The sequence below is a fragment of the Equus quagga genome, chromosome 8, assembly GCF_021613505.1.
Source record: "Equus quagga isolate Etosha38 chromosome 8, UCLA_HA_Equagga_1.0, whole genome shotgun sequence".
NCBI lineage: Eukaryota > Metazoa > Chordata > Mammalia > Perissodactyla > Equidae > Equus > Equus quagga.
The window spans coordinates 97945101-97960065 of record NC_060274.1 but is presented as its reverse complement, the minus strand read 5'-3'; the positions used below and the strand labels follow the sequence as shown (position 1 = coordinate 97960065).

The following is a 14965-nucleotide window of genomic DNA, read 5'->3' as shown; positions in this document are numbered from 1 at the left end:
GTCTGCAGTTATTCTAACAGTCTCACGTTCACCGTTGCCATTTTAGGTTCACAGTGAAAGTCTTCACAAAAAAGCAAAATAGAGGATCCGAATAACTCAAAATTTTCCCCTAGTTTCCCATGAAACTCACACTAATATGTGATATAGATATATAGATGTCACACGTATACATATATATGTAAGGGTTTAGGGTTTTTTTCCTTTTAGTCTTTATACTGAAAAATTATCTAGAAATATAATATGTAACTACATACACATAAAAATAAAATATTTTCTTGCCTTTTTTGTATTTATAATGAGATTTTCTAGGAGATAGATATATCACAAATACACACACCGCACACACATATAATATATATAATACATATAGTATATAAATATATACATGCATATTATATATATGTGTACATATATACACACAGATGCATATCTCCAGAAAATTCTCAGGGTTTTAGATAAATAATCAATTTTCAGGAACATAGTAAGTATATACTATGATGCCCCATCTCTTGCTGAGTAAATATAAATGGAGACAGGTATGAAAACATGAATATAAATTAAATTATTAAATTTCTGGCCAAGTTTATTAGTCCTTTTGTGTTTTGGTGAAGAGAAAAATAAACAAGACTGTCACGAGGGAGAGTGTTGGAGATGGTTTGGAACTTAAGTTGAGAGTAGGTTGATTTCTGATGCTTAACGGAGTGAGGACATTTGAGGTGTAGAAAACAGCAATGCGACAGAATGAAACAGAAAAATATAGTCCAAGGGCTTCCAACTTTTTTGAGTATTCAAAACACTTCTTACCGTTAAGTATGTTAAGGCAAAGACCCTTCCACAACAGGTTAGGTAGGAAGGCATCCAGACTTTGTGTTAGACAGACCCAGGTTTGAATCCCAAGCCCTCTGTTTATACAACTATATGATCTTGAGATAATTACGTAATTTTTCAGTTTTAATTATTTTATATTTACAATGGGAATTATGATACTTACCCCACTGAGGTGTTGTAAAGATTACTTGAAATACTGTTATTTGTTATGATTATGAAACCTGTTTAGCTTAATATCTGGCATATAGTAAATAAACAACTATCCATGACGTAGTGTATATGTTACGATAATGCTTGCATTTTATTATCGTTTTAAAAAAATTCCCCATATATGGATTCATAGGTTCCTTGTGGCAACACTCTTCCCCCCACCTTCTCCCTTTCACTGGAGTCTGAAATCTATTTTTGGAAGCCGTGGCATTGTATGTGTGTATGTGGCGATGAGAAATATTTCAGAACTTGAGAGTAGTGGTAACTAACGTTGACTAGATAACGTGAGGCCATTTAATGAGATTTTGAAAGGTAGACACAAGAATTTGAGCTTAATATACGAGTTAAAGGGGAGAGATTTGAGATTTTAGAGTTTTGAGTTGGAGGAGATCAGAAGACAGTTGTATTTTTAAAACATGAGTTGGTCTGAGAGGAGCAGTTGGGAATTATCTGAGAGGGCTGGAGGGACATAGTTTAGGTCTAGGGTCTTGAGAATCTTGAGATAACAGAGAAGAAAATTTAAAGTGAGAAGGGATTTAAAGGAAAAAATGTCATAACTGGGTGATAGATTGGACATAGTATATGGAGAGGGAAGAGGCCAAAACAGAAAAAACACATGGAATTTAGGTCAGATTATTTATATTGTCTTTTACTATGTGTGGTCTGATAAGAATAAATGGATATATGAACATTTTAACAGCTTACTTAGATGTTTCTACAATAATTTTGTCCCAGATTTTATTTTCTCATAGGGCAGCACTGATTTTAAACACAGGCAAAGCTACATTTTTCTAGGGTCATGGAAAGTTATTATCTTCTCAAAAACTAAGAATTTTATCATCAAATGTGATTGAATTTTATCAGCTACTTTTTCTGAAACTACTCAGGTGATCATAGGTTTCTTTTTCTGTTTTAATGTCGCAAAACTATTTATGGGAAACGCACCTGGATATGGCAAATTGTCTTGTTTATATTCTCCTGGCCTCAAATTGCTAATAATAGTTTGCTTAAGATTTATAGGCGTGAATGAAATGGGCTTATGATTTTTCTTTCTCATATCGTCTTTGTATTGTTTCAGTCTCAGTGAATGGGACATATTCTCTCTTGTCTCTATTGTCTGGAAATGTTTGTACAAAATTGAGATGATACATTTCTTGAAAATGTGACACTTTTGCTCATAAAACCATCTAGTCCAGATATTTTTTTTGTGGAATATGTTTAAAGTTTGTTTTGATATCTTCAGTATCATAGGACTGTTCAAGCTATTATTTACTTTTTTAGTCAGTTCTCCTCAAGAACATTTTTCTAGAAATTTATGCATTTTGTCTAAGCATTCACAATCATTGGCAAATAATGAAAGCTAATACCTCTCACTACCTTTTTCATTGTGGTAAAGTATACATAACATAAAATTCACCATTCTAAACATTTTAAAGTGTACAATTCAGTGGTATTGTGTAGATTTACAGTATTGTGCAACCATCACCCATCCATTTCCAGAGCTTTTTCATCATCTCAAGGAGAAACTCTGCACTCATTAAACAATAGCTACCCGTTTTCCCCTGCCCTCCAGTCCCCAGTACCTCCTATTCTCCTTTCTGTCTGTATGAATTTGACTACTCTATGTACCTCATATAAATGGAATCATACAGTATTTGCCCTTTTCTATCTGGGTTATTTCACTTAGCATAACATTTAAAAGATTCGTACACGTCATAACATGTATCAGAATTTTATTCCTTTTTAAGGCTGAATAATATTCCACTATATGTATATTCTGCATTTTATTTACCTGTTTATCTGTAGCTGGACATATTGAGTTGTTTCCACCTTTTGGCTATTGTGAATAATACTTCTATGAACATTGGTGTGCGAGTATCTGTTTGAGTCTCTGCTTTCAATTCTTTTTGGTATATACCTAGAGGTGGGGAATTGCTGGTCATATGGTAATTTAATGTTTAACTTTTCAGGAACTGTCATAGTTATTTTCCACGATGGCTGCACCATTTTACATTCTCACAGCAATGCACCAGGGCTCCAATTTCTCCACATCCTCACCAACAATTCTTTTTCTTTCTTTTGATAATAGTCATCTTAATGAGTATGAAGTGGTATCACATTGTGGTTTTGATTTATATTTCCCTATTGATTAGTGATATGGGCATCTTTTCATGTCCTTATTAGCCATTTGTATATCTTTTTTTGATAAATATCTATTCAAGTCCTTTGCCCATTTTTTAATTGTTTTTGTTGTTGTTGTTACTGAGTTTTTAAAAAATAGTCTGGATATTAATCTCTTAATAGATGTATGATTTGCAAATATTTTCTCCCATCCTGTGGGTTGTCCTTTGACTCTCTTGGTGGCATCCTTTGATGTACAAAAGTTTTAAATTTTGATGAAGTCAAATTTACCTGTTTTGTTGTTGTTATTGCCTGTGCTTTTTGTATCATACCCCAAAAAATCATCGCCAAACCCAATCCTATGGAGATTTCCCCCTGTATTTTCTTCTAGGAGTGCTATAGTTTTAGCTTGTATGTTTAGGCTTTTGATCCATTTTGAGTAATTTTTGTGTATGGTATAAGAAAAGGGTCCAACTTCATTCTTTTGCATGTGGATATCCAGTTTTCCCAAGAACATTTGTTGAAAAAATGATCCTTTCTTGGTTGAATGGTCTTGGCACCTTTGTCAAAAATCATTTGACCATATATTTGAGGGTTAAATTTCTGGACTCTCTATTCCACTCTCTTACTCTGTATGTCTGTTTTTATGCCAGTACCATATTGTTTTGATTACTGTTGCTTTGTAGTAATTTTTGAAATCTGGAAATTTGAGTCCTCCAGCTTTGTTCTTCTTTTTCAAGATTATTTGCTACTTAGGGTCCCTTTAGACTCCATATGAATTTTAGTGTGGATTTCTCTATTGCTGCAAAAATCACTGTTAGGATTTTAATAGAGATTGAGTTGAATCTGCAGATTGCTTTAGATAGTACTGCCATCTTAACAATATTAAGTCATGTCGTAAAATAACACGGGATGTCTTCCATTTATTTATGTCTTCTTTAATTTCTTTAAGCAATATTTTTTAGTTTTCAGTGTACAAGTCTTTTCCTCCTTGGGTAAATTTATTTTTATTTTATTCTTTTTGATATTTTTGTAAATGGAATTAGTTTCTTAATTTCCTTTTCAGATTGTTCATTTTCAGTGTATAAAGATGCAACTTACTTTTGCATGTTGATTTTGTAGTCTGCAACTTTGATGAATTTATTTTTTTAATTTATTTTTTATTTTTTATTTTTTATCATTTTTTTTAAAGATTGGCACCTAGGCTAACACCTGTTGCCAATCTTCTTTTTTTGTTTTTAAAGTATTGATGCCTGGGCTAACAACTGTTGCCAATCTTTTTTATTTTTTTCTGCTTTATCTCCCCAACCCCTACCCCGTACACAGTTGTATATCTTAGTTGTAGGTTCTTCTAGTTGTGGGATATGGGACACCGCCTCAACGTGGCCTGACGAGTGGTGCCATGTCTGCGCCCAGGATCCAAACTCTGGGCCGCCGCAGCAGAGCGCAAGAACTTAACCACTCAGCCACGGAGCCGGCCTCTGATGAATTTATTGATTAGATCTAATAGCTTTGTGTATGTGTAATCTCATGCTTCTAAATATAACATCATGTCATCTGTGAACAGAGATCCTTTTATTTATTCTTTTCCAGTTTGGATAACTTTTCTTGCTTTTTCTTGACTGGTTACTCTGGCTAGAACTTCCAATACTATGTCGAATAAAGTGGCAAAAGGAGGTATCCTGGCTTGTTTGTTCCTGATCCTAGGGGGACAAGCTTATTATCTTTTAAATCTCAACTTGTACTGTAGTTATATACTCCTTTAATTTAAAATCTCTTTTATTTAGTATTCATTCTTTTTAAGGTCTTGCCAGAAGCATGTCAAGTTTGTTGATTAAAAAGCAAAACAGAACTTTTCCTTGTGGATCTATTCTTCTACTGTTTTGTTTTTCACTGATTTATGATTTTATCTGTTCTACTTTCTTTGGGTTTATTTGGTTATTTTTCTAACTTCTTGAGAATTATACTTATTTTATCAAATTTAAAAATTTTATCTATTTTTCTCATGTTAATATTTAAGTGTGTAAATTTTCTTCAAAGCATCGCTTTGCCATATCCCAGAAATTTCTTTATGTGTTTCAGGAGCTTTCATTTATTTTTAAATTCCAGTATGATTTTGTCTTTACTCTTGAGTCATTTAAAAATTTCCAAATATTTAGGAAATCAGAGACTCTATGAAGTGTGTTGAAGGTTTGTTTTTGGGTATTTTTTGGCTGAGTGCATAATCAATATTTGTCTGTGTTCCATATATACTTGGGAAAACAGTGGCTTCTCTCATTTTTAGATGTAGAACTTTGTACATGTCTATTATGCCAAGATTTTAGTTTTATTATTAAAATTTATAACATTACTGATTATTTTTATTTCTGCTTGACTTTTCAAAGATTAGGAGAAATGTGTTGAAATCTTGCACTACATTGATAGATTTATTAATTTCTCCTTGTAGTTCAAAATATTTTGTTTCACTTATTTTGAAGTTGTTTTATTAGGTACATGCATGTTCACAATTTCAGTCCCTTTTTGGAGATTATTATATAGTGACTCTCTCTATCCCTAATCATTTTTCTATTTTAAAGCCTATTTTCTCTAACAATATAGTTACATCAGTTTTCCTATGGTTGTCGTTTGCTTGGTATATTTTTTCTATCATTTAACTTGCAACTTTGTGTGTCCTTTCACTATATAGGTGTGTCTCTTGTAAGCTAAATATATCTAAATACTGTGTTCTTACTCAAACTGTCAAGCTTTTAGCTGAGGAGTTTGACCTATTTCCATTGATTATTATTATTGATATATTTTCACTTGTTTCTCTCATCTTAATTTCTTAAATATGTCCCATATTTTAATATGTTTCTCCTTAATACATTTTTTTACTACTTTCACATCTTTTGGCTTCTTTACTATAGAAACCCAACCATACTGATATTATCTGGTCTTTAACACTGAGTTAAATGGTTATGTATTTCACTTTATCTTTGATCTCGATTCCCCTCTTCTTTTTTAGAGTACAACCACTTTATCAAGATATTTGATTGTTTCTATTTTATTATTTTTGAAGCATATCTTTTAAATATCTCATTCTATTTAGGCACTTCATCCAAAGGTGTTTTCAATGTTGATAAACCTTCTTAAGCATTTTATGCCTGTAAGAATATTTTTATCATGGCCTCATATGTGAATGACGTTTGGGCGGGGTATAAAACTTTGTGTTTTAAGTTCTTTTCGTTTAACATTTAAAAAATACTAATTCATTTTCTTCTTTCATCCAATTTTGCTACTGAAAAATATTATGTTAATCAGATTCTTCTTCCTTTGGACATAATCTCTTTTTCTCTTTAGGCTTTCAGATTTTTCTCTTTGTCAACGTATATTCTTAAATTTCACTATAACGTCTTGGGTGTAGGTTTTTCCTATCTTTCTTCTTTGGCGTTCTATAGGCCTTTGATTTTTAAACAAAATAAAATAGTGATAAGATGAGATAAAATAAAATAATTTAATTTTTTATGTAGTGTTAATTCCTGGGAATGTATGCTCGTTATTTCTTAAAATATTTTCTTTCTTCCAATTTTATTTTTCTCCCTCTCTGAGACTCCTAATATTTGTATTTAGTTGTAATGATTCTACCCTCCATACTGATTAGATTTTCTTTCATATGCTCTATTTCTTGGTTCTTTTATTCATCCTCCTGAGAGATTACTTAAATTTGGTTTTATAATTTACTAATTCTTTATTCCTTTCTCAGTGTATCCATTATGCCATTTTTCCATTCTAGAGTTTTCTTTTTTTCAAGTATTACATTTTCATACTTACTATTTCTGCCTGATCACTTTGGCCATTTCTATGTTTACTGGTTCTTATTTAGTATTACAAATTATTACAAATATCTTCCTTTATTTCTTTTAGAATGTACATTAGACTAATTTAAGAAACTTGTTTTCATGTGATCTTTCATTTTTTATTTTTACATTTGATGTTACTTCTAACACTGCATCTTATTTTACTCTTAAAATAGTCATTTCCCTCAAATGTTTTGATATTTTGATCAGTGAGCTTGTTTTCTTCAGTGAATATTGGCTACTGTGAAAGGCTGTATATAAGTGGGAAGATCAGATCCCACTCCGTTTCAGTCTCTGTGATCTTAGTAGTGGAGATGAGAGTAAATCTAGGGTAGAGAACTTCAGACACCAGGGCCACTGTTGATCTCTCTTCACCTCAAAGCAACTTCTCAGATCAGGAGTGCACGTTTTTCTACCAGAAAGAAGTGGTGTCTTAAGGAGTATGTTCTACCTTGCTGGAAAGATTTTATGATAAATTCTTTATTATATGCCTTTAAAATTTGTGAGTTTGTTGTTAATAATTTGTTCCTCTATTATTATATCAAAAATTTTGCTTTTCTGAAAAAGTAATCTGTCCTTTTAACCAGAATAATAAATATTTCTTCATATAATATCCATCTAGTTCTTACTAATCTACAAAATAGACTTAGACCTTATTATTTAAGTAACTTATACCTTTGACTAAAATAGATATAATTTTGGTTTGTAAGCCCTCTCAGATGTGTATGTAATCTGTAAATTTTCACTAACATTGTGCTCTTCTATCTTTTAATGGAGAAAAGGCACTTTAGATTACATGAGATGCCTTACATACTTTGAAATTGAAGCCAATTGTCTAATGATATTCAAAAAGTGATTAGCCATTTACATGAAATAAAGTAATACCTACAGCATAAAATTAAATAGGATATTAATCATTGTGCTTGAGGGCATAGACTAGGCAATAACCAAGGTCAGAAGAAGATATAATATAGCTATAGTTAAGCACGATTAGATTCATTACCAGGCTTATTTCTAAGGAAAAATGCATTGGGTATAGTCTGACTAGGTAATATGGACTCAGTGAAAAGTTATAGTTAGGAACCCATCACTTTATTATTGTAAAGTATATATAATATGGCTCCTTTTTAAACATTTCTGCAATTTGTCACTGCTGCCTTGAAATCCACCTGAATTCTAGCTCTTTGGAGAAAAGTGCCCTTTCCCAAGTCCCTTCTCCCTTCCATCTCCCTCACTCCCTGTCTTTTGCTCAGCATGTCCATTGTGTTTCTCAAAGGCACAGTGGAAATGTACAATTCCTGTTAGTGACGCCTCAGTTTACAACCAACGGGATTTTCAAAAAGATCTTGGAAAGTTTTTACTTTTACAAATATGACTAAATGACTCACAGGGAAATATCTACATTGAGGATTTCTTCCTAATTGTATTGTTCTGATACTAACACTCATCATCCATTCAATTTGATCAACTTTGTCTCTATTTTTCAGATGAGGAAATCGAGAGGAATAAATCCCTGACTTTAGCTCCCCTCCAAGATCCAAGAAGTAAAAATACTTTTTAAAGCAATGAGTTTATATAAAATAAAGATGAGGAGTCCTAGTAGAGTAAATAGGAAAGAACTTCTATGTGATAACATACAGCAGAATATCACATGCAGTCTATAATGACATTAATGGTGTGGACATACACTTATATATTAGCCTGATTTCCACTGTATTTTTAAAGCTTTTTCTCTCAGAAATATACAAAATTTATTACCTATAGTTTAATGGATTATCATGTCAGAATCTAATTTTGGTCTTCAAATGTCCTTTCTTCACATTTATTTCCAGTCTGATTTTATAAGTATCAAAAAAATTCCCCCAGTTTGAGTTGGAGTTTTACAAAAAGTACGAATAAGGAGTTAGAGTCTCTGTAACAATCTGGCTATGACTTTGTTTGATTGCTTGTATTGTTTCTAGTCCTCAAGGAAAGAAAAAGTTGCTGCTTATTCAGTTCTTGGTTTACTGCCCAGAAATGAAATAAAGATATTTCGACTGGAAATATTTTAAATGTTCAAATCCTACATTTTGTATATAGCTTGTTCTGGAATAATGAACATTAACTCGAATTATGAATATTTAAATTAATTTTCTTGGGCGATAAATCAATAGCACATTTTAAATAACAAATTGGTACAATTTTGAATTGTGAATGAAGCATCTTAACTTTCTGAAAAACTGTTCCCAAGAAGTACTTTAAGAATTGCAGTATTGCTATAATTAGATGTACCCTATATCCACTAGAGGCAAAAGTAGTTTTAGACTACTTTTGGTTACCAGTTAGGCTATTTATAATAATCTAGAACATTAAGTCTACAGTGAGAAAAAGTATCCCTTCCAGGGAGGAAAGAAAGTTTCTCACTTAATTAACAGTGTAAAACACCTCTTGACTGTGAGTTGATGATATTAAGAAAGCTTCCGAAATGTTCAACCATTACCTAACTTATGATATGCAATGAACTTTCCAGCTTTGCAGATACATACATGGATTTTTGTCCAAAAGATATTTTTAATATTATTCATTTATAATCAGGTAATGTGCTGGATCAAACTTCCATAACTTTGTAAATATTGATCACAATTTTCCTTCATGAGTGAACTAATTTCTCTTTTTGCTTAAATACAAATAGCTTTTTTCAACATATCTTATACACAAGCATTGCACAATGATTTTAAAAAGTCAATGCGTACTCATCTCTTGTTTAAAATTAAAATGCTATGTATTACAAATTATCATTAATAAAATGATGAATCTAAAATATACAATGAAATATATCAGTGTCCACAGAAGGTGTGATTGATCTTTTCTTCCTTCTTCCTCTGAAGTTATCTGGAAGTATTTTGGACGTGTATGGTGGTGAGCAGGGAATTTCACCAGTTAACATGGGACTTACAAGTGCTTCCTGTCCAGGTAATCTACCAATGAAAAGAGAAATTACAGGTAATGTTGTGTTTATAGTTTCATTCTTTTTTTTTAATCAACTGCATAAGATATGAGTGACATATATTACCAAGCTAAATGAAATTTTAAAAATATTACCAAAATAGTTAAAGTGGGAGACATTTAGAAAGTAAATCCATCATTTTTTTTGCTGTGACAACCAAGCATTAAGGTAATATAATTTACAGTTCAACTCAATTGATTCATCATTTTAGGAATTGGGCAAACATTCACATGTTCTCTATACATATATATAGGCAGCTTGACTAAGTTCTTCACTTAACATAGGTTCATTTTAATATTGAACAGATGCAATTTATTAACATGGTTGCAAGATAATAGATTAGGGAAAATTAGTTTTGCTTATGCAGAATTTGATATAGAACAATTAGATTTTTCTCTTTTTAGCTTTGTTTTATGAATTTCATAATAGGCTCATCATTTAACTTTCTCAAGTAGATAAAAACCCCTTATTTTTCAATAGTGCATTTCAAAATTGTTACAACCCAAAAGTATTATAGGGGCACTGTCAAGTTCCTTTAATATGTACGTGAAGAGGTCAAGGGTTGGAGGAGTTATTTTCTCAAAGTCGTACAGAGGATTGCAGGCAGAAGTGAACCAAAGCAAGGATTTCCTGACTTACAAGTCCAGTAGTAGTTCCTCTGTGAGAATAAAATAAAATTGAGTTGAAATTGCTGTGATAATGTTTTAGTTTGGAGACCAAACATTGATATTTAATAAGTTTTACACAGTTAATGTTAACACTTTCAATAAATACAATATGTCCATTCTTGGAGTCTAATTAATAACTCAAAATTGTCTATGCATTCAAATTATTTAGATTAAAATTAATGAATATAGTTTTAAATAAATGAATTTGAATAAATGTACTCCTATATCATCTATTTTAAAAACTAGAATAATTCAAGAACACTATATTATCAATTGCTATATAACAAATTATCCCTAAAACCTAACATCTTGACATAATAAGCATTTATTATCTCCTACAATCTCTATGAGTCGGAAATCCAAGGGTGGTTTAGATTATTAGTTTTGGCTCAAAGTCTCTCATGAGATTGCAGTCAAGACATCAGCCAGAGATACAGACATCTGAGACTTGACAGGCTGGAGGATGTGCTCCCAAGGTGGCTCACTCACAGGTCTTGCAAGTTAGTGCTGCTGGTTGGCAAGAGGCCTTGGTTCTTTACCATGTGGACCTCTCCACAGGGCTGCTCAAGTGTCCTCATGACATGACAACTGGTGATCCAAGAGACACCGAAATGGAATCTGAAAACGTCTTTTGTGACCTAGTTTTGGAAACCACACTAGTTATTTCCACAATATTCTATTGGTTTCACAGGTCGGCTCTAGTCACCGTGGGAGGGAACTACCAAGGGTGGGAATATAATGAGTGAGGATCATTGTGGGCCGTGTTAGAGACTGACTACCTCAAACACAACCATGCAGCATAGAGAGTACGTCGTTTACTGGAAATGTGGAATTGTTTGATAGGAATATCTGAGAAATGTAGTTAGTTCCAATTCTTGGGATGTAGAAATCATAAATTTTTATGAAAAAATGTAAGTTTCAAAAAGAAAAATTTAGGTTGGAATAATTTTGAATAATCTTAAAATTCTGAAAATAATAATGATTAAGCAGTTTAATATTTGCTGTGTGCTGAACCTCTTTTAATCATTACAATGATTATCAGGCAGGTATTATATTGTACCAGTTTTACAGTTAAGGAGCTTGAGACACAGAGAATTCAGGTAATTTAGGTAATAAATTTCATGGTGATGAAATGGAGGCCCAGAATACAAATCTAGGTTTTACTACTCAAGGCCTAAAGGGTTTGCCATTGTCTCTTACTAGAGTCCTCTGCTCTAAATTTCTAAATATTTGCATAAAAATATTATCACACCATTTGGAGCAAGTAATATTGTATTTTCACTGGTATTTCTGAATTAGGTTGACTGGAGGGGTTGTAAAGTAAAACTAAGTGCTGTTTCAATTCTCCTCCTTTTGAGCAGAAACTGATACTCGAGCTTTGGCAAAAGAGAGACAAAAAAAGGACAACCACAACCTCAGTGAGTATATTTTCCTGTTTTACAAAATTAGTTAATGCCAGGGGAAATGCACGGAGGTTAAAATATGTGGTCTTTTATTGTCACTTGATAAGTATTTTGAGGTCAGATGATTAAAATTAATAGTACACGCTAGCTAGTTGAATTATTTTTGGAAATTTAAATGATTTGAACTTTCAGAAGAGCTATACATTTTTACGAAGTGAAACATCTCAAATATTCTCCTTACTCACTCTCTCTCAAGAAGACTGCATGTGACTAAGATGAGTTCCTTTGGCCAGTTTTGAACTCTGTTGTGACTCATCGACTCAAAGTTTTGAAGAGATAAAAGTGACTTTAGAAAATGTACACCATTTACATAGCAAGAAACATAACTCCAGGTTCTCAGCTTTGTGTCAATCTGCTCCTCTCCTCCTAACCATAAGTTATCTGAAATGTGTTGGCTATATTGTATTGCTCAATTCCACCTCCGCAAAAAAAATCGCTCTGATGTCTTCCTGGAGTTAATTTGACTCTGGTAACGGGTCACATGAGATGAAAAAATGCAGGCAAGTGAAATAGTTTAGCTGCAAGGTTGAGCTTGAAAGTGCTTGGTCATGTTTTAAGTGCTTAACTGTCTCAAGTGAGCTTGAATAATTGAGTGTGAAGACTTTTTGTTCTTGGAACCAAATAAAAAAATGAGAAAAGAATAAAATAGAATAAAAATAAACAAAAACTTGAAAGCTCTAAAAGGAACCAGTAAATTTCTTTACATTTGATTAGCTGAAATTGATTCTACATGTACCTGTGAAACCTGCATCTGTCTATTCATAATGCACCTGCCTATGTCACAGAGGGATCAGACTTTGCTGACTATGTGACTGTGAGGAAAGAACTGACACATGGCTGTATCAGTTCTTAGGTAGTCATGGAGACGAGAATGATCTGATTTTGATCGCCCTTGATGGTGGAGCAGATAAGCTTTGGTCTAGAACATGAGACAAGTATAACACAAGAGTGAGAGCTAATTGTTGACAGAAGGAATTAATACTTCAAGCAACTACAGTTTCTCAGTTTTAAACTCACTGTTACTCTCCTTCCTCTTTCTTCTCTCCTCTATGTCTGCAGCTTAAACATCAGGTCATTTAATGAAAGTATGATAGGTGCCTGGTATGTCTACTATCAAAATGTTTTCTAATCTGGATTCCCTTACTGAATGACCTTACTTTTTGGAGAAATCAATGTTAAAAAAAAATTAAGATCACATTTTAAGTGTGATGAAGCTAGGAAACTCCTAAAACTTGTTAGGATCATGGCAAGAGGGCAAATGGAGTCTCAATTATCCGATGTCTAAATATCCAAATTTATAGCTCAAGCTCGAAAGTGCTTCGTTAAGTATGCTTCATCCTTCCTAAAGACTGAAAGGCCAGGTGTGAATTAGAATTCTCAGGTCCTTGGAGTTCTGAACGGGAATGTCAGGGTGATACAGTGCCAGCCCTAAGCCAGCAGCCCATCTCTCGTTTCCCCCTACACCCAATTCCATTCTGTGCTGCAAGTTGCCTCAGACACGAATGCAAAGATTTTATCCTGTACATTCAACAATATACATCTCTGCAAACAAATTCCCCTTGTCCACATCTTGGGTCTGAGGGTGAGCACACTGGTGTCATGGTCCTCCCTCAGGAGGATAGACCTGGGAAGTGGCCTGCACAGGCTCTGGAAGTGGGCTCAGGGAACTTGGGAGGATGTTGCTGGAGTAAATTACCCAGAGCGTAGTTTAGAAGGGGCTCCCCTGGTCCTGTGGCTGCCTTACTCAGCGGGGAAGGGTGTGGTGAGAGAAGGGCAAAGGGGCTTCTCTTAAGTATGGGATCTGGGATAGGGTCTCTTTTTGCCTGGATCTAAGGACAAGAATGAATGAATGAATATATCAAAAACTTTGTGAAGAGTGAAGCCACACATGGCATGAAATAACTTAATTTCTTAAAACTTGACTGCTTTACAAATAACTAGTACTAGATATGAAAACATTGAGGAACCAAAGTTCTCATTATAATTAGCCGTTAAAAAACTTATCGAGCACAATATAAGAATAGATAAAAACTTCTGATATTTTACATAAGGTACCTTTAAATAATAGATTTTGGAGAAATATTATAGGACTAAATCAGTCCCCTATTTTGAGATAAATCTGTGAACATCCTTCATAGCTGTTCTTCATCTTACATTTAAAAGTCTGTTTTATAATATAGGAATGAGTATGTGTGAACGTAGAATTATTAATAAATTCTCACTGTGAAATATATGTGTATTTCTATCAGCTTTACCTTTGTTTATTTTCAGTTTTTTTATGTGGTGTCACTGTCTTTTGAATCATATGCACAAGGAAAACAGGATTGGTAAAGAGGGAAAATAAACTCTCTCAAGAATCAGTTATATCCGAATTTTAGAGGAATCATGATGTATTATTCCTCAAGGTCAAATCCATTCATGGTAAATAACTTTGTAGTGTAGGTTCACCAAGACAATTGATATTCTTTCGTGACTTTCCATGTTTCCAGTAGCAGATCTTAATTTTCAAGCATGTATTGTTGAGATATTTTCTGATGTTTTTGATACATGATTTTCTTCTTTGTGAACTTTTTCTTCATTTCTCTGGAAAGCTTTAAAAATGTTATTTATTGAAAAAATATTATATATAAGTATATACTGTGGTTCTTGATTCTAGGAATGTAGAATAGACTATAAGACTATTCTCTATAAGACTGCTCTAGGTAAGGGTTAAGATGGGAAACTCTGCTTATTTGTATATCTGACATTTATTGAACATTTACTGTATCATAAAATTTCCCTAAGCAATAAATTCACAGAAATGCAAGTAGATAAAACAATCTCTGAATAAGAAACTAGATCAGTAGTTCTCAA

At 32.9% G+C, this 14965-nt stretch overlaps 1 protein-coding gene across 2 annotated transcripts in view; it reads left to right on the top strand.

Moving 5' to 3' along the window:
- Positions 1-14965, top strand: part of TFEC (transcription factor EC) — a 72154-nt gene that overhangs the window by 41957 nt on the left and 15232 nt on the right. For both annotated transcript variants that reach the window (XM_046669060.1, XM_046669061.1), the window contains 2 exons: positions 9863-9977; positions 12011-12067. In XM_046669060.1, the coding sequence (XP_046525016.1) occupies positions 9863-9977; positions 12011-12067 (172 nt within the window). The remainder of the gene's footprint in view (positions 1-9862; positions 9978-12010; positions 12068-14965) is intronic.